Source organism: Scaptodrosophila lebanonensis, unplaced genomic scaffold, assembly GCF_003285725.1.
Source record: "Scaptodrosophila lebanonensis strain 11010-0011.00,11010-0021.00 unplaced genomic scaffold, SlebRS2 tig00001410-arrow-pilon, whole genome shotgun sequence".
Lineage (NCBI taxonomy): Eukaryota > Metazoa > Arthropoda > Insecta > Diptera > Drosophilidae > Scaptodrosophila > Scaptodrosophila lebanonensis.
Genome location: NW_022060738.1, coordinates 6,589,561 through 6,607,108, shown reverse-complemented (window position 1 = coordinate 6,607,108; position 17,548 = coordinate 6,589,561). Strand labels below are relative to the sequence as shown.

The 17,548-nt window shown below is 40.6% G+C and overlaps 4 protein-coding genes across 10 annotated transcripts; 2 read left to right on the top strand and 2 right to left on the bottom strand.

Moving 5' to 3' along the window:
- The first annotated feature begins 128 nt into the window (after positions 1-128).
- LOC115630571 (ATP-dependent DNA/RNA helicase DHX36) lies at positions 129-3,414 on the top strand. Its single transcript, XM_030527188.1, has 6 exons — positions 129-1,981; positions 2,040-2,435; positions 2,493-2,606; positions 2,680-2,952; positions 3,014-3,142; positions 3,203-3,414. The coding sequence occupies exons 1-6, from the start codon at positions 171-173 to the stop codon at positions 3,279-3,281; spliced, it is 2,802 nt and encodes a 933-aa protein (XP_030383048.1). The 5' UTR covers positions 129-170; the 3' UTR covers positions 3,282-3,414.
- Positions 3,296-5,418, bottom strand: LOC115630572 (guanine nucleotide-binding protein-like 1). The gene is made up of 4 exons (XM_030527189.1): positions 5,270-5,418; positions 4,876-5,201; positions 3,646-4,816; positions 3,296-3,580 (listed from the first exon to the last, which is right to left on the bottom strand). Exons 1-4 carry the CDS (start codon positions 5,346-5,348, stop codon positions 3,447-3,449), a joined length of 1,710 nt encoding a protein of 569 aa, XP_030383049.1. The 5' UTR covers positions 5,349-5,418; the 3' UTR covers positions 3,296-3,446.
- Positions 5,419-6,243: 825 nt separating this feature from the next.
- Positions 6,244-7,570, top strand: LOC115630585 (alpha-methylacyl-CoA racemase). The gene is made up of 2 exons (XM_030527204.1): positions 6,244-6,418; positions 6,484-7,570. The coding sequence occupies exons 1-2, from the start codon at positions 6,311-6,313 to the stop codon at positions 7,489-7,491; spliced, it is 1,116 nt and encodes a 371-aa protein (XP_030383064.1). The 5' UTR covers positions 6,244-6,310; the 3' UTR covers positions 7,492-7,570.
- A 2,549-nt stretch (positions 7,571-10,119) lies between these two features.
- Positions 10,120-17,542, bottom strand: LOC115630815 (importin subunit beta). Of its 7 annotated transcripts, none has more exons than XR_003996109.1 (10): positions 17,329-17,542; positions 17,035-17,191; positions 16,437-16,678; positions 15,342-16,370; positions 14,346-15,272; positions 13,845-14,289; positions 12,828-13,051; positions 12,608-12,769; positions 10,383-10,544; positions 10,120-10,289 (listed from the first exon to the last, which is right to left on the bottom strand). XR_003996109.1 is itself a non-coding variant. In XM_030527484.1 (7 exons), exons 2-6 carry the CDS (start codon positions 17,090-17,092, stop codon positions 13,891-13,893), a joined length of 2,655 nt encoding a protein of 884 aa, XP_030383344.1. In that variant the 5' UTR covers positions 17,093-17,191; positions 17,329-17,541; the 3' UTR covers positions 13,128-13,594; positions 13,845-13,890. The 7 variants fall into 7 exon arrangements, 1 of the variants encoding a protein (XP_030383344.1); XR_003996111.1 differs by having other exon boundaries at positions 12,832-13,051; XR_003996112.1 differs by having other exon boundaries at positions 12,887-13,051.
- Between the last annotated feature and the right edge of the window lie 6 nt (positions 17,543-17,548).

Below are 17,548 nucleotides of genomic sequence, written 5' to 3'. Positions count from 1 at the left end.
TTTGGGTTGAAGAGCGACGCAGCAAACGTCAAAATATGAGAGAGCGGTAATGAATTTTCCAACACTACGTGCATACACAACATACATAGATTCGTAAATAGATGGCAACGCCACCTTGGTTTGTTGATTTTGGAAAACATACTTGGGGAAAATTAATGTGTTTATAGAGCATGCAACGAGATGAAAATTCGCAGTCCCGCGCTCGGAAAGGGAACAGGCCACCTGGTCTGCGCGGCAAGGAGATAGGAATGTACTACAAAAACTTGGCCAAAACACGTAAAAAGGAGCGCGGCGATACAGATGATGAAAAGATTCGACTGGGTTGTAGTGTGTCGGTGCCAACCGTCGTGCTGGATCGAGCTCAGGAATGTATTGACAAATTTAAAAATGCGCCAGTAGAGGAGCGGTTGGATGAGAACTTTGATCGACAGTTTCAGCATTTATTAAGAGTGAACTTTAACGAGTTCCTAGCGGAAACCAAAGAGAAATATGACGTTGACCTGACAAATACAAAATTGGATGAAATGCTGCTAAATCAATTTCTATCGCGTTTGGAAAATGAACAGGTGCGTCAACGGTACGAGGCACGACTCAAATTGCCAACAATGCAAAATGCCAGCGACATTATTGATGCCGTAGATGCCAATCCTGTGGTGCTTATTGTGGGCAGCACAGGCTGTGGCAAGACAACGCAAGTGCCTCAACTTCTGCTGGATAACTGTATTGCCAAAGGTCGAGGATCCAGCTGTCGCATTGTATGCACGCAACCACGTCGTATTTCGGCTATAACTGTAGCCGAGCGCGTTAGTTATGAACGTGCTGAAAAACTTGGCGTTTCCGTGGGCTATCAGATACGCCTGGAGAGCTGTAAGCCGCGTGAACGCGCTTCCATCACATACTGCACAACGGGAGTTTTGCTGCAACAAATGCAATCGGATCCTTTGCTGCACAGCGTGAGCGTGCTCATTCTAGACGAAATTCACGAGCGAAGCGTTGAGACGGATCTACTTATGGGTCTATTAAAGAAAATACTGCCCCACCGACCGTGTCTAAAAGTCATACTGATGAGTGCGACGGTTCGGGAGCAGGATTTCTGTAATTATTTTGACAACTGTCCAATGCTTCGTATCGAAGGTGTAATGTATCCCGTCGAAATGCTTTATTTGGAGGATATTCTCACACTGACGGGGCATCGGTTTTCACAACAACGTGAGCGGCGACAGCGTCGGGATCGCATTGAACGCGAAATGCAGCACAAGGCTATGATTGAGCCATACATACGTAGGGTGCGTGGCAAGTACGATGATCGGGTGCTGGATCAACTGCGCTTTCCCGAATCAGAGGGCTGTGGCGACATTGAGTTTATAGCACAACTTATCTACTACATTTGCGAAATGAAACCGGATGGAGCTATTTTGGTCTTCATGCCGGGGTACGATAAAATTTCCAATTTGCACAGTACACTCGATAAACCAAAATCGCCGAAAGGCCAACGTTGGCGTAATAATCTGCTAATATTTCCACTTCACTCTATGATGCCGTCCGCCGAGCAGCAGGCAGTATTCCGTCCTGCACCGCCCGGAAAAAGAAAAGTAATCATATCAACCATCATAGCAGAAACTTCTGTCACAATAGAGGACGTTGTCTACGTTATCAACACGGGGCGCACTAAGAGCACTAACTACGACATAGAAACCAATATACAATCGCTGGAGGAAGAATGGGTAACGCTGGCGAACACCCAACAGCGAAAAGGACGTGCTGGACGCGTACAGCCTGGCGTGTGTTTTAATCTTTTTAGCAGGGCACGTGAAGCTTGCATGTCCGAGGTGCCTACGCCTGAAATATTGCGCTCTAAACTGGAATCGATCATTCTAAGCCTTAAAATGCTACACATAGATGACCCGTACACATTTCTGCAAACTTTGATAAATTCTCCCCAACCGGAAGCCATCAGCCATGGAGTGGCGTTGCTCAAACGGTAATACTTTGCTGAATTGTTCTTATGATGTTAAATACATTTTGGTATGAATTTCTAGCATTGAGGCTTTGGATAGCCAATCGGGTCAGCTCACTCCGCTGGGCATGCATCTGGCCAAGCTGCCAATCGATCCGCAAATGGGCAAAATGATTCTGATGTCGGCCCTGTTTCGTTGCCTTGATCCCATCACATCTGCTGCTGCGGGACTCTCCTATAAGAGCCCCTTCTACACCCCGCTAGGTCAGGAGAGCAGAGTGGACCAGATTAAGCGTAAATTGTCACTCAACACACGCAGCGATCATCTAATGATCCATAACACCATTTGCGGATTTCGACAAAGCAAAGAAGCCCATCGCGAACGCAACTTTTGCTACGACAATTTTCTCAGTTTTATGACACTCCAGCAGCTGGAGCGGATGAAGCAACAGTTTGCTGAGCTCCTTAATAATTACAAGTACGTACGCCCTTTAAACTTGCTGCTATTTATTGTAACGTTGACTTCATTTTCTAGATTTCTCACTTCATCCAATTGCAAGCAAGATACCTCAAACGTAAATTCAGAGAAAATACCGCTTTTACGTGCTATTATTGGAGCTGGTCTCTATCCCAACATGGCCCATTTGCGGTAAGCAGTTCTAGCTTAACTTAAAGCCTAACAAATGTAATTGGGTGTTAATACATATATTTGTATTTTACAGCAAATGTCGACAGATAAAAAATCGGGTACGCGCCATTCACAGCATGGCAACGGACGATGGACGCCGAGTCCAATTCCATCCTTCTTCGGTAAATAATGGCGAGTCAAGTTTTGATTCAGACTATTTCGTATATTTCCAACGTCGGCAATCGGAAGCTCTCTACCTGCTCGATGCCACTATGGTCTTTCCCATGGCGCTGCTCATATTCGGCGATGGTGTCGAGGCTGGGGTAACGCAAAATAAGCATTACCTATGCGTTGCCAAGACATACTAGTAAGCCGATCAAATCAAATTAAAAGTTTATATGGCGAATTGAGTGCCAACTATATTTCAGTTTTAAATGCACTCCCGAAACCGCCGCCGTGGTGCTCGAATTGCGAAAACATTTAGCTGGTTTGCTGCTTAGAAAGGCACTTTATCCCGCGCCCATAGAGCAGAACGGCCATGAGGAGCAGCTGATCAAGTAAGTAGAGTGCAAATATCCTAATAACTTCAATCCCTATATGCCTTTATGATTTTACAGAGCCATAGAACTGTTACTTTCGCTGGATGACAAGCTGGGCGAGGACTACATATCCTCAGACGAAATTGACGACATTTAAATTCAATTTTACAATGCATGCGTGTTTATTTACTTGATTTAATCAATGGCTGTTAGCAAAAATACACATTATTATTTATACCTTGTAGATTTTTACCAAAAAAATAAAAAGGTGTAAGCATTATTAAATTAAATATGGAATATGTTGTGTGCCGAAGACAAAGCCCTAATCATCCTCCAGCAAAGCAAAAACGTTGCGAGAGCGCGACGGTGTAGCTATTGGACCGCTTGCAGCGCATTCATCGTCGTCGGCATTGGTTTCATCATTGGAGCTGCTCAAATCATCCTCGCTGTCGCCAGCTATAAAAATAAAATTTGTTGAATGGCAATTGTGAAGAAAAAAGAATTGTCATTTGTTAACATACTATCCGAGTAAACTGAAGAGGTATCCTCATTTGCTTCGTTGACTGCAGCCATAGGCTCATCAATTTCCTGATATTTTCGGACTTCTGCCACCTCCGGATGCTCCAACCACTTGCTGCGCTGTGCGTCGAATCCGGGCGGATAGAAGCACAAGACGAGCTGTTGTCCTGCCAAGCACATGCGCAATATGTGATTAGCGGCACGATAGCGATCCGGACGCGCCGCCTTTGCAGTGAGGAAGCCTCGTTTATACGCCCAGGCGTCCGCTATGGCCACAGCAGACCACTCGTCATAGTCCTCGGGCAGATGTAGCTTCAGCAAGTGTGGCAGGTTCACGTGCTCCGCTAGAAACTTCAGCGAGCGGTACGGAACCTGCAGCTGTGAGATGGGAAAGCTGCCTAGCAGCACTTGCAGGCACTTTGGTGTGGACGAGGGAAAGACTAGACCGGGACAGTCACACAGTCGAACGAGTGGTGTCAGGAAAATGGTTTGGAAATGTTTAGTGTGGCCAGGTGTTCGACTGACACTGACCACCTTGCGACCCTTCATCGCATTAATGAGTGAAGATTTTCCCACATTTGGGAACCCAATGCAGCCAATAGTCAGCACACCGTTGCGGTACTTCACATGCTCGTGGGGTGTAGTGTCAATGTTGCTGCTGATCTTCAACTCGCCAGTCTCTGCGTCTAGTATGTCGAGCTGCTCGCTCTCCATATCCTCACGTATCTTTTGCTCCCAAGCTGAGAGATCCACTTCGTTTTGAACGTAAGCCTGACACGCGCGATAGATATTATAGACGCCTTCCAGGCTACGACTATGCCCCCGAGCGCCACGATGTCCTCCTTTTCGACCTAGCGTTGAGGTAAATAGGATAACAGACAACTCTGGGTATCGTTCGTGAAAATAATGCCGCCAAGCAACTACCACCTCGGGTGGAACTAGGTCGACTTTATTGAAGACGAGAATGGCATCCTTCTTCAATGTCTTCACAACATAATCATAGAGCGCTGGCGGAAACATGAGTGTAGCATAGCGTACATCGACTATAATGAGCAGTATATCAGAAAATTCCAGCACGCGCCACAGTTGCCGCCAAGTCTCCAGGTTTAGCTCGAAAAGGGAAAGTTCCTGGTTACTGGCACGCTGCTGTCTTTGCAGCTCTTCAACGTATTCCTAGACAATGACACTGTTTTATTATTATTATTTTATATTCGCATAAAAGAAATGCAAACCCTAAAATAGCGGTTTTCATTGCGATCCAGTTGCTCCTTGCTGCTATCGAGACTCCAGGCAGGTCGCACGGGAAAACTACTGTCCTTAAAGAAGCGATCATCGATCTCGCGCTCCTGAGGCGACAGTGCTTGCAGTGGCTTGAAGCCCTCCTGTTTCATCAGATCCAGCTGCTTCTTGCTTTCCTGATAGAACTGCAAGTTGTACCGATTGACATTCTTACCATGACTATGTGGCTGCTCCATGAGTTTGCGTGCCGCTGACGCTGTTTCCGGCGCATCGCTGTCCTCGTAAGATTCCTGAGTGCTGCGCAGATACTTGGGCGGTCCTATTAATTAGCAGAAAGTTGTTTTTAAATGCCCCGGCATATGTTTTTTTCAAGACCTGTGTGTGTACCTTTTGTCGTGCGTTTCTGGAGCAGTTGATCTTTCTTTTTCTTACCGCTAAAGGGCACTTTGCGTCGGTTCTGCGGCATTGTTTGTTCTTTTTTCTACTGATAGTTTTTATTTTAATGAAATGTTTGTAATATACCTCACATTTTGTAACTCATTGCTTTCTTTTTGTTTGATGCACAGTGGGTCGAAAAAAGAAAAGTTCAATGAAATGATGTCATTTATAAAGGTATTTAATGTGATTAAAAAGTAAAGTAATAAATAGATGTATTTATTTATATTTCCCTATTTAAGATAGACTTTCGTGCTTGTTTGTGTATTATAAATACTTTCCATATACCATAAATATGTTGAATTAATTAAAGTTTGAAATGTGCTTAAAAAAGTATTATAATTAGGAAATGAGCTCGTTGAGAATAAGTATAAATAGATTTTCAAATTTATAATATTTTATTATAATATTTAATAAACTAACACATGGCATCATATACTACTTGATAAAAATGACTGATTTAGTTGGTTTTCCATTTGATAACGAAAATATATAAAATTGAGCAAAATAAATATATTAATTACGTATTATATTCAAAAAGATTCCCTGATATCTTTTACTTCTTAATTATAAATACACATAATTCTGTTTTTACACGGTAGATTGGTTCCAGAAAAAGTCGTCTAAAAAAAGACATTGATCATATGTTATTTTGTATCGTGTTAAATGCGTAAAACCATATATACATTTTATAATTTTTAAACCATGTTAAATGTTAGGTGTATTGTATTTAACAATTCCCAAAATAAAGCGGGTAGCAACAGCTTTACAAAAGCTATCCTGTTTAAGACCCAATGTGCGTCGATTGTTTTTAATTGAGTTGGCAGCACTCTTGCACAAATCACATACATATGTATTAATGTACATACAATTGTACACACATCTGCATGTACTACGTTGTATTAGTATGTACATACATATGTAAACAAATGCTGCGATGTTCGGGATGTACAAAGTACAACTTTGTTGCCATTCTAAGCCATTCCCAGTAAAATGCCTCTAAAAGGCGTTAAAGTGCTGGAATTTGTAGGACTAGCTCCAGGCCCACTATGCGGGAAAATACTAAGCGATTTTGGGGCCCATGTAACACGCATTGACAAGGTAAGCTCTCAAGGATTGCATCTGGAACTGTTCTGAATTGTTTCCATCAATTGGTTTCCAATCAGGTGGTTGAGAACTCATTCGATGTGTTGCATAATGGGAAGCGGTCTGTTGCTGTAAATTTAAAGATGGCAGCTGGCCAGAAGTTGGTGCAACGTCTTGCTGCCAAACATGATGTGCTTATCGAGCCATTTCGACCTGGCGTCATGGAGAAACTCAACTTGGGTCCTGCGCAGCTGTGGGCCGACAATCCTCGTCTCATTTATGCACGCCTTACCGGATTTGGGCAGGAGGGCAGACTGGCACAGCGTGCTGGCCATGATATTAACTACGCAGCCATCTCTGGGGTACTTTCTATGTTGGGCCGTCACCAGGAGAAGCCCACTGCACCCATTAACCTGCTGGCGGACTTTGCCGGCGGCAGCGTCCTGTGTGCTTTGGGAATATGTCTGGCCTTGCTCGAGCGCCACCATTCTGGCCGAGGCCAGATTGTGGATGCTGCTATGGTGGACGGTACAGCGTATGTGGCCAGTTGGTTATTCATGTCGCGTGGTCTCAGCATTTGGGGGAAGGAACGCGGTAAAAATGTGCTAGATGGCGGAGCCTATTTTTATGATACCTATGAAACGAAAGATGGAAAATATATGTCAGTGGGCGCCTTGGAGCCCCAGTTCTTTGAGGTGCTTAAGCAACGCCTCAATCTGCCCGAAGAGCTTTCGCAGTATGGTCCCGAAGATCAGGCGCTGGGAAAAAAGCTGCTGACCGAAGCGTTTTTGGCAAAAACTCAGGAGGAATTGTCAGAGCTATTCGAGGATTTTGATGCCTGCGTGTATCCTGTTGTCGATTGGCAAGACGTCATGAAGCACGATCACAATGCAGAGCGGCAGGCGTTTGATCGCTTCGGTGATACCTGGGCGCCACGTCCAGCTCCGCGTTTAAGTCGCACGCCCGGAAAATTGCGCTCGACCTGCCAGCAGCAGTCGATATTTGAAGAAATAGACTTGAAGCCAGCTGAGATGCAAAAGTTGGTGGCTGATGGAGTTTTAATTTTGCCTTCTGAGGCAAAACTGTAAGCTATGCTATATAAATATATCTTTCTAGACAGACTTTTGCAAATAAATACAAGTAGTATTTTTGTAAGGAGTAAAAAAATTGGAGCTAACGATTAATTTCAAATTTAGGAATTATTATATTAATGCTTTTATAAAAGGGTATACATCTAATTCGGTAGATTGGTTCCAGAAAAAACCGTGTAAAAGAAGACATTGATCATATGTAAAAATAGATGACTGCCTCCTTATCTCTAAAGAAATATATACAAGGTGTGTTCCAAAGTAAACAGGACTTTTTGAATCTAGCGCCCCCTGGTGGCGCTATCTATATGTCGACTGGTGGTGGTTAAATTTTGTTATAAAATTGGTAAAACTTTTACCGAAACGTTTCAATTGATGGAACAAGTTTATGGCGATGATTGCCTATACCGTAGCAGAGTGCACGAGTGGTTTCAACGTTGTCAAAGTGGTCGTGAGGACATAAATGACGATCAACATGTGGGCCAATCAAAATTCGTGATCACTGAAAATTCCATCGAAACTGTGCGTGAATTCATCAAAAATCAGCCGAAATCATCATTGAAATTGATGGAAATGTAATTGAACATCTCCAAACCATCGATTTATCGCATTTTGACCGAACATTTGGGCTACGAAAAGTTGATCTCATCGATCGACGCTTGTGACCGATTATTTGACCAAAAATCACATTTTAACCATTAACCACTCGCCGTATTCACCTGATATGGCACCGTGCGACTTCTACCTTTTCGGAAAAATGCATTTGCCCATGAAAGGAAAGCGTTATGCAGTCGTAGAGGCCATTCAAAGGGCTTGCACCGGCATACTGGCGGTCATACCGGCCAACGAGCTAAAACACTCGTTCGATATGCTTTTGGATCGTGCAAAAAACTGTATTGAAGCAGGAGACTATTTTGAATAAAATAAATAGATTTTGCCGAAAAAACCATTTGTTCTGTTTGTTTTTTTAAAGTCCTGTTTACTTTTGAACACCATGTGCATATACAATTTTTAATTTTCAAACCGTTTTAATCAAAATCGTATGAAAAGACCGTGTAAAAACTGAATTAGGTGTATTAGGTTTGTGCAAAGTAGAAGGAGGCATCTCCGACCTCATAAAGTATATATATGTTCTTAATCAGCATGACGAGACGAATCGATCTAGGCATGTCCGTCCGTCTGGATGAACGTCTGATTTCCGGAAACGGCTAAGCGCACATTGACCATACTATGTGGATACTCATTATTCTCAGGCAACACAAGTTATTTAGGTTTTTTTATTTCGTCCCAATGCCCGTTATCCTGGACGATTTTAGTTTTGTAGAAAAGCACAATGGGTTTCAGAATACAACAACTTACCAGAACCACCCAGCCCCCTTTTATTTTTGAAATAAAACAGCATTTTTTGTTTTCTACCACTCAAAAATTCTTTTATTCCAGCTTTCGCACACAAACACATTTGCTAGACTTCTCGTACAAACTATCAGTCATACATTGATTTTGAAAACTAAAACCGCACTCTATACATACATGTTGTACATACAACAAAAACAATAGAAATAGTTTAAAGTTTTCAGATGGGAAGCAACATAATTCGGTTCGTCGTCTTACAAATTTGCAAATACTATAGACAAAACAGGTTCGCATTGTTACAGCATCTTAAACATAAAATCTTATAAATCATGTTAATTTCATTGAAATATTATCGCTTCTCACATGCTACTTACATAATACACTATATGCACTACAATTCGGCACGCAATCACACAATACGCCTCGAACTTAAATCTAATGCTTATATATAAAGTTTGGCCTAAAGCACCGCGCGTCAGCGTTACCAATTGTCTAGAATCTATTTTAATTTATTTTCTTTAATATATTTTTTTGTACCTATTTAATAAGTTGTAATAATGCGTGTAGGTGTGTGTTGTATATGTAAATTTCACTAGTTTCCGTTTGTTGGTAGTCGGTGTAAAAGTCCCTCGTAAAGTAATTAAAGTAAGTCCTTAAGCAAGTATGTATGTATGTATTTAAGTATGTGGTTAGTATTTAGATAATGTATAAAGTCTCAGTTCTCAGTATCATAATATCAGTACCATATGTTACGTTTTCATTTTGTTGTTGTTTGTTTGTTTTTTGTTTTTGTATATAGTATAATGTTTACAATTACAACTTCTTTTTTCTATATTTACAAAAAATATCGTACACGTTTCTCTTCCATTTTCTTTTTTTGACGCTGCGCGTGGTGCTTTAAGCTTGCGCCACACAAACATACCAAAATGTTACACACTATTTATGTTTTATATCAAATCACAGGCAAAGTTGCAAATTGTAGCAAAATTATGTACAATTTAGTACAGACGACAATGACACATGCACGCTTTATACTAATAATATACCCAGCCAAAATGTGAGTAAGAAAAATTTGATTTAAAGGCAACCAAATAAATGGTTGCCCGCATTAAGGCTCACATTTTGGCTGCTGTGGCGTAAACTAGCTAGGTCTAGGTGAACATGATGGGGGTTTCTATGCTAAATGATGACAAGCTTAGGTCATATGATATAGTTTTATATTTGGAATGATAACACCACACTCTGTAAAGTAATCTTAGACACAAACTCGCTCACTCATTCATAAAGGGCTGTATTTTTTATCTTCTAAATAATATTTTGAAAGCTTGAAACATATCCAATCCACATCATCCATGTCTCATTCTCATAAAATCGATTTGTCGGAGACACCTTCTCACACAACGCACACTCATCCTCTTGTCGTTTCACGCTTTTCCTAATCACACCTGCGAAAATGTGTGAGAAAGAGAATAGTTCAATAATAAGGTAAGCGATATGAAATTGTATTACTAGTTCGGTTTTAAATTATTGCCACTTACATTCGTCCGGAAACACAAAGACATGTCCTCTTGGCAACGTTGGTTGCTGTGCGTTCAAACGCAGTCTTGTTCATCCAGTCCTCAGACATCCCATAACACGCAGCAATCAGCATACAAGTTCGTCAATCAATCAATCAATCATTCTTTACTAGCAATAGCAATCTAATACATTTTGGCATTTAGTAACTAGTTTCAAAATATTCAAAGATGTGACAGCAAAATGAACCAGTAGCGATTTCAATGTTGAGGCATTTGATTTTAAAAAAGTATTTGAATTTTAAAACAATTTAAAGCACACAGAGTTTTGATATGTTTTAATTTAAATGAATGGATTAAACTGGATAAGTTTTTATGAATTTAGATATTTGGACGGCTGTGCGATATTTTTGTAACCTCTAATTGCTAATGGTGTAGTGGTGTGGTTTAAGATCGACAACAATGAAATAGCTACTGCTTTAACATTTCTTGGGTATGTTTTTTTTAAATCAAATACGTAACTTAATTTTAACTTCGCTCTTCATTCAATACACTCATACATTACTTATTACTTAAGTGTAAGACTTAGCATATTTCAGGTTTTGGAAAAGTTTTCTAACCTCGCATACGAAACATTCCGGATTGTTAGTTGCATCATAAAGTTGGAAAATGAAATTTGTCACAATAATCCTTCCGAATATCTCCTATACATTTCTGCGGTACGAAAAAACTTACCAGCACCGGGATGAATTGTAAACGCACGAGCAGAAAGGCAAACAATTTGCATAGAAATTCCTGCCATATTTGAAATGTACATGTTCAAGAAACCAGAATTGAAGTTAGATACGACAAATGAGTGTGCAAATAATCTGTATTTTAACCATTGATTTAATTCGTCATCGACAATAATCGTTCAGAAAATAAGAGTAGTTCTTTTAATTTCAAAAGTAATTGTGACTAATTTGTGTGCAAATTATTTGCCCTGTCTGACCATAGCTTTGGTGTGGCTGCCGAATAAACCTGAAATATGCCTTTAATGTTGTTATGCATTCATGTACAATGAACAATGAAAAGATTTTAAACGGTTAATTACAATTTGGTTGATTTAAAGAGTTTCTTCCTGCTAGTAGTAGTCACGTCTTTAATGATGTAATATGTAGGTAGATCTGGTTATACATATGTACATGTATGTAAGTATATGTGTGTGTGACAAAATCGTGATGCAATGCATACTGCAATGTAGTATGTCCTTAATTGTTTAATAGAAAAAGAGTCTCTAGTGTAGCGTTGTCCTAAAAAGTCCCAGCACGTCATCTATGTATATGTATGTAAGTATGTAGGTCTTTATGCGTTCTATTCCTATGTAAAGTACGTTTGTGTTACCCTGGTCCGTTTTCTCGTTAGTTTTCGTGTTTGTTTCACTATATATATGTGTATATATACAATACAGTATAGTATATATATGCTGCAGGTAGTTCATTGGTTGTTGTATTCATTTTGTTGCATATTGCTTTTTGTTGTAGTTGATATAAATTAATGTTGAATAAAAAGTGCTTGCTTGGTTTCTAAGCGTCATTTTTTGGAATTAATACGATCAAATAATTCTATGAGAAACTTATCAATTTCTTTGTTCTGCGCGCCTGTACAAAACACTGTATTCATGTGGCACTACAAAACTTGTCTTAAATCGCTAAATAAAATGTCATTTGTTGTTTTAATGTATAATAAATATGTTTATATGTATTGCATGGGCATTGTATGGGCGTGCAAAGAAGACAAGAACTCTTAAGGCAATTATCGGAATCGATTTCGGTCTATATGTTTCTGCGGTATATCGTTGGTTCTCTTGTAATATAAACGGTAAGTATTTGGGATCTATTGGTAAACTTTTGGTTTTACTGGCACGCCCACACTTATGCACGTCCACGCTTTGTACGTCCCTAAGTCATTTTGTTTTACGTTAATTCGTTTTATTTTTTAATGTTATGTATTGTATATGCAGTCATGTGCTTGATTTTCAACTCTATTCCCGTCGTGCACAAAGTTGTTTTTAAATATTTTCGTTCGTTTATAATTTTATTTAAATTTAAGTCCGTTTAAAATCTTTTTCCTTTTTGGATTTTACTGCTTGAACATTTTATCTATTTCGATTCCATTTGTATTATTCATTTTCTCTAGTGTTTTGTTACTTATAACTATATTTCATTCGTTTTGTATTCACTTGCATTTCATCACTAGAAAAAGCTTACATTTGGTAATATCACACAACACGCAACACACGCGCGCAAATGAAATTTCAAATATTATCGGGTATTTACAAGTCTTCAATCACAAGAAAATTTGAGTTTCAGTTCACACACTCATCGGGCAGTCAGTCAGTCAAGGCATCAATCAAGCACACAGTTTTCATACTATGTAGAAATAGGCGCGATTAGGGGATATTTTATGGCATTTTAGACTCATACATACATACTTGGGTATACACGTTCACAATAATTTCTAAAATCAAATATATCATTCATACATACATCTCGATAATTATTTGTCATGTCTAGTCAGAAGCTTGAATATCCAACCAATCCAAATAAAAAGCGGCATCGAATAGACCACATCACATCACACACTCAAGCATACATTGGCCTCGATCTTAGCATTCTTCAGAACTTTGCAATTACAATGTTGTATCTTAGTCTCTATAGATTGGTGTGCGGGATTAAGGATAATTTTTTGTTTTGTATTGTTTTTTTTTTTTCATTTTTTTCTTTTATAATATTTTGTATTTTATGTAATTGTTTTTTATGCGTGTATGATGACTGCTAAATAATTGCTGCCGGTATTGGCAAATAAACTCAAGACATAATATTAATCAGATCAAAATCGGGCATAAACTATGAATTATGTGCCGTTGCCCAAACAGAGTACAATTTTAAATTTGTTATAATGTAATTACGGCTTAATATAAATAAATTTTAGTCTATATAGCATTTCAATTAAATTAATTAAAATGTCTCGTTAAATAACGGCATAATTTTTTCGACAAAAAACCGACAGGATTTGTGATAATGGAGCTAAGAGTTATTTGATTATAAGTCTTCACATATGAACAAGTTAAATATTATAACCGAACGTTGGCTTAGACATACATTTTTTTATAACAAAATGCTTAAATATATTGTTGCACAGCAACAAAATCGGACAAACAAACTTAGCTGGTAATAATTTAGTAACGGACTGGACTGCAAAAGAAAATATATGAATATACTAAATGAAAATCATGTTTATAAACAACTACAAAATATTGTAATACGATAAAGCTGCAAAACGGTAGCTACAGTTTTGCTGCTCTAGTATACAGACATGGTCAGAAATGATCCTAATAATAATTATACTTTTGTTGCACAATAAAACAAGAATACTGTGTGAATCGCATGGAATTCGGAACATGTCTGTACAGTCGAGTGTGATTAAAAAATTGACATAACTTACCATTTTGGCTTCTCACATCGAACGGCATCTTCTACCCAATTTCAATTTACTGAGTAATGACCTGGCTGTTCATTTTCTTGATCTCTTTGGCAGCCCAGGTACACAACATCTTAGTACGTTGTCCCTTTGATCGTTTGCCCTCGGCTAAGAACTGTGTGATGACCGTATCGTCTAGCAGAGGATAGAGGCGAGGACCAAAGGAAGTGCACAAATCACCAATAAAGCCGGCTGCACTAGCCATCATTGAATCAGAAACGTCACCCTCCTGGGCGATGCGCTTGATGAAGCTAATAATGTGCATAAGATGCGACTCCATAAGCAAGACTGCTTCATTTGGCGTTTGATCTACACCCTTCAGGCCTTGTATAATGCCAGTGTAGGCCTCGAGAACGCTCTCCCGCAACTCATTTATGTATTCACTCATGTCATAGCTGGACGGGTCGACCTGTGGAATTAGCTATTTCTTAGCAAAAGTCAACATCTGGGGTTCGGCTTACATACCTGAAGTTGCGAAGCAGCCCGTAGCATTTCCAAGACCAAATTTAAATATTTGACGAACTCCGTGCCAATGCTCAATGCCATGTCGCCGAAGGCTGACAGTATCTGCGGCTTGACATTCCGGTGCAATGTCGGCTCGGCCAAATCGCTCATCATTACAGACATGATCTCATCGCAGTAGGGCACGACCAAATATTTCAACGCGCGACAAATATCGCCTGTTAGGCCGACAGCTGCACAGCAAACTTGGTACTCTTGATGATTTTTCAAACCCATGATGAGGTAATCCTTAAAAGCGGGCATGTATTTGGCGAATCCGATTCCGAGGAGCTCTACCAGTGTCGATACGGCTAAGAACGCATCCTCTTGTACACCACCAGATTTGCCAGCGCTCGAGTTGAACATAGTTAGCAAAGCGGTCATGATGGCGTCCGAGATCTGAGGAGCATCCTCTTCGCGTACCTTGCGCAGCACGCTTTGCAATGTAGCACAAAGCAGAGATTGCAGATCATTGAACTGATGGCGATCGCTGTGGTTATTGATGTGCGTTTCCATTTGCATCACCTGATTCAAGCGCTCCAAGATGACAATTGTAGTGCGCTGCACGACAAGATAGCAATCCAGAGGCGAGTTCTTGATCATGTCCATCAGCGCCTCGTAGGCGGCACTGCGCAAATTGGCTTGAGCGCCATCTGAGCGATCGGTGGTCTCCAGCAGTTGAGTAATAATAAATTCAAAGTACGGCGATAGCGCATAAGTTTCCGGAGTTTCGCCTTCGTTGGTTACAGCAGCCTCATAGGCAGCATCAGAGAGGCCAATGAATGCCCAACAAACATTGGCAGCCACACGTGGCTCTGATTTTAGACTCTTGACAAAGCACTCTAGAAGCGTCTGCAGATATGTCTTATTGATGGCTGCTTCTGGTATAATCTGTAAATTGTTTTGATAAAAAGTAAAGTAAATATATGTAAAATAGTTTGAAAAAAAAAAGAAACGTACATCGCATATACGTCCGAATGTCCAAGCGGTTGTGTCGCGCACTATGACGCTCGAATCGTACATCAAACGAATTAGTGTTGGCATAGCCTGCTCCACCAAGGGTTTGAGCGTGTTTGTTTCCAGTCCATTAAGCACCGAACCGAATGTCATGACGGCGGCATCACGATACCTCCAGTTGGGCGATTCAATATTCTCCTTGATAAATGGCAAGACATGCGGTACAATCTCATCTTCGCAACAGGTGGCCAACAGCATGAGGCACACCGAAGAGGCTTTGGCAGGACTCCAAGTGTCCTCATCATCGCACTCATCCTGGTTTGTCAATTTCTCCACCAGCACAGGTGTTAAAAATTGTAGAGCACCACGTGCATAATGCTTTGAAACACGGTGCGGTGGACGACCTTGATCCGTAGCCTCCTGACTTTCAATAGCCAGATCGATTTCCTCGTCGCTAACGTTCGACCAGAACTCAATGCCCTGCAGAGCTACGGCATCATTATCGGATTTCATAGCTTCCAGTGTTATAGGAAACAGAGCTTGGGCCATGTATGGTTCCATGAACTGATAATACAGGGTCATAATCTTAACCAGGCACTGCAATGCGGCAACGCAAATTTGCGTGTCCGTACATTGTGTGGCCTCGCAAACAACCTCCATAATGAAATTTCGCTCCATGTCCTTTTCAAAGTTTGCTTTGGTGAACTCTAGCGAATTATGCAGAGCTGTGGTGGCGGCCAACCGCACATGGTTACTCGGCTCCAGCTTTCGCATGCCATGAATGATGGCCGTAAGGACCTGGTTCGATTGATTCTCGAGAACGCCGTACCTTATATCTTGACAAATGTATCCGATGGCCTCTAGCGCCGCCTCACGGTGCATTTCGCTCGAGCCTTCGTTCACGACTTTGCTGACCAGCGTCTGTATCAGTATGTTCCATCTGTTAATTGGCAACTCTATGACGGCAACATAGGCGACGCATTGGGCAGCGCAAGAAGGTCTCGTATTTTCAGTGCCCAAAGCCACGAGTATCTGTAGAGATATAATAAAGATTGCGTTAATGGTTTACAGCAAGTGCATATAACTATATTAGCTCACATTATTTTTGATTAGCTCGCGTGTCTCTTCGGGAAATTGGTTCCACCGTTGTTGATATTGCAGGCTGATCTTCTCGTCCTTGCTTGTCAAGTGGTTCTTCAATTGCAGACCAGCTGCCATACGTGCCACGGCGCTGTTGGTCGTGTTGACAAGTATTTCGGACAGCGCCTTGAGGAACTCTGGCAAGTTCGACTCGGCTGCCTGCTCCAAGAAGTTCTTTGCCGACAGAAGTTCATTTTTGTCTGTCGATTGTAACGAAATGTGAGGTTAGGTGAGTTAAATCCTTCATTGTTAGTGGCACACATCGTTATACATTCAGTTACACATACATACATATGTAGACGTGTATATATGCATGTGTGACGGTGCCCCTAGCAACCAATACATACATGCATATATGCACATATGGATGTACAAGTATAGCTACTAGTACCAGCAAATTGCAACCCTGTTCAATATACATACATATGTACATATATGTGTATGTACGTATCGTTGATGCGAAATCATGGTGTCTTATTATTACACCATGCGTCTCAACTGGCTCTATGTATCACTTTGGCGGTTTCATCTGAATATGCTTAAGTACTCCACTTACCTGGCGAAACCGTCTTCTCCAATATAGCAATCAATTGCCTGGTAATATCGGAAGTCATAATTGCGCTTTTTGCTTTCTATTTCGCGTAGATGTTCGTCAGAGGTTATGGGCGGGGTGTGCAGTGGCGTGTGGGGAAACTTTTCGTAATCGCCTCTACCTAAGCGTAATTATAGACAAATTCGTACAGCTGCTTACAATAAACAAATTTCAACAAATATCGTGTATCAATCGTGTTCCAAAATTAAAATGCCATGGCTAAATTGATTTTTCTTTTTTACGAAAACACACACTTACTTTTTCTGTCGCTCTTCAATCCAGTCACCTTTGTCTGCGCACTGCCTCTGTTTCAACTTGGCAAAAAAAACGCGGGAGTGGAATTGATGTCGTTTGCAATCGGTAAAGCAAGATGTATATTGATTGGGTTGAAACTAAATGCTAAATTCGTAATTAATTATTCACTTGACCCGTCCGAATTGCAAGAAAACTCGGTTGCTTTTAAATCCACATGGAAAAG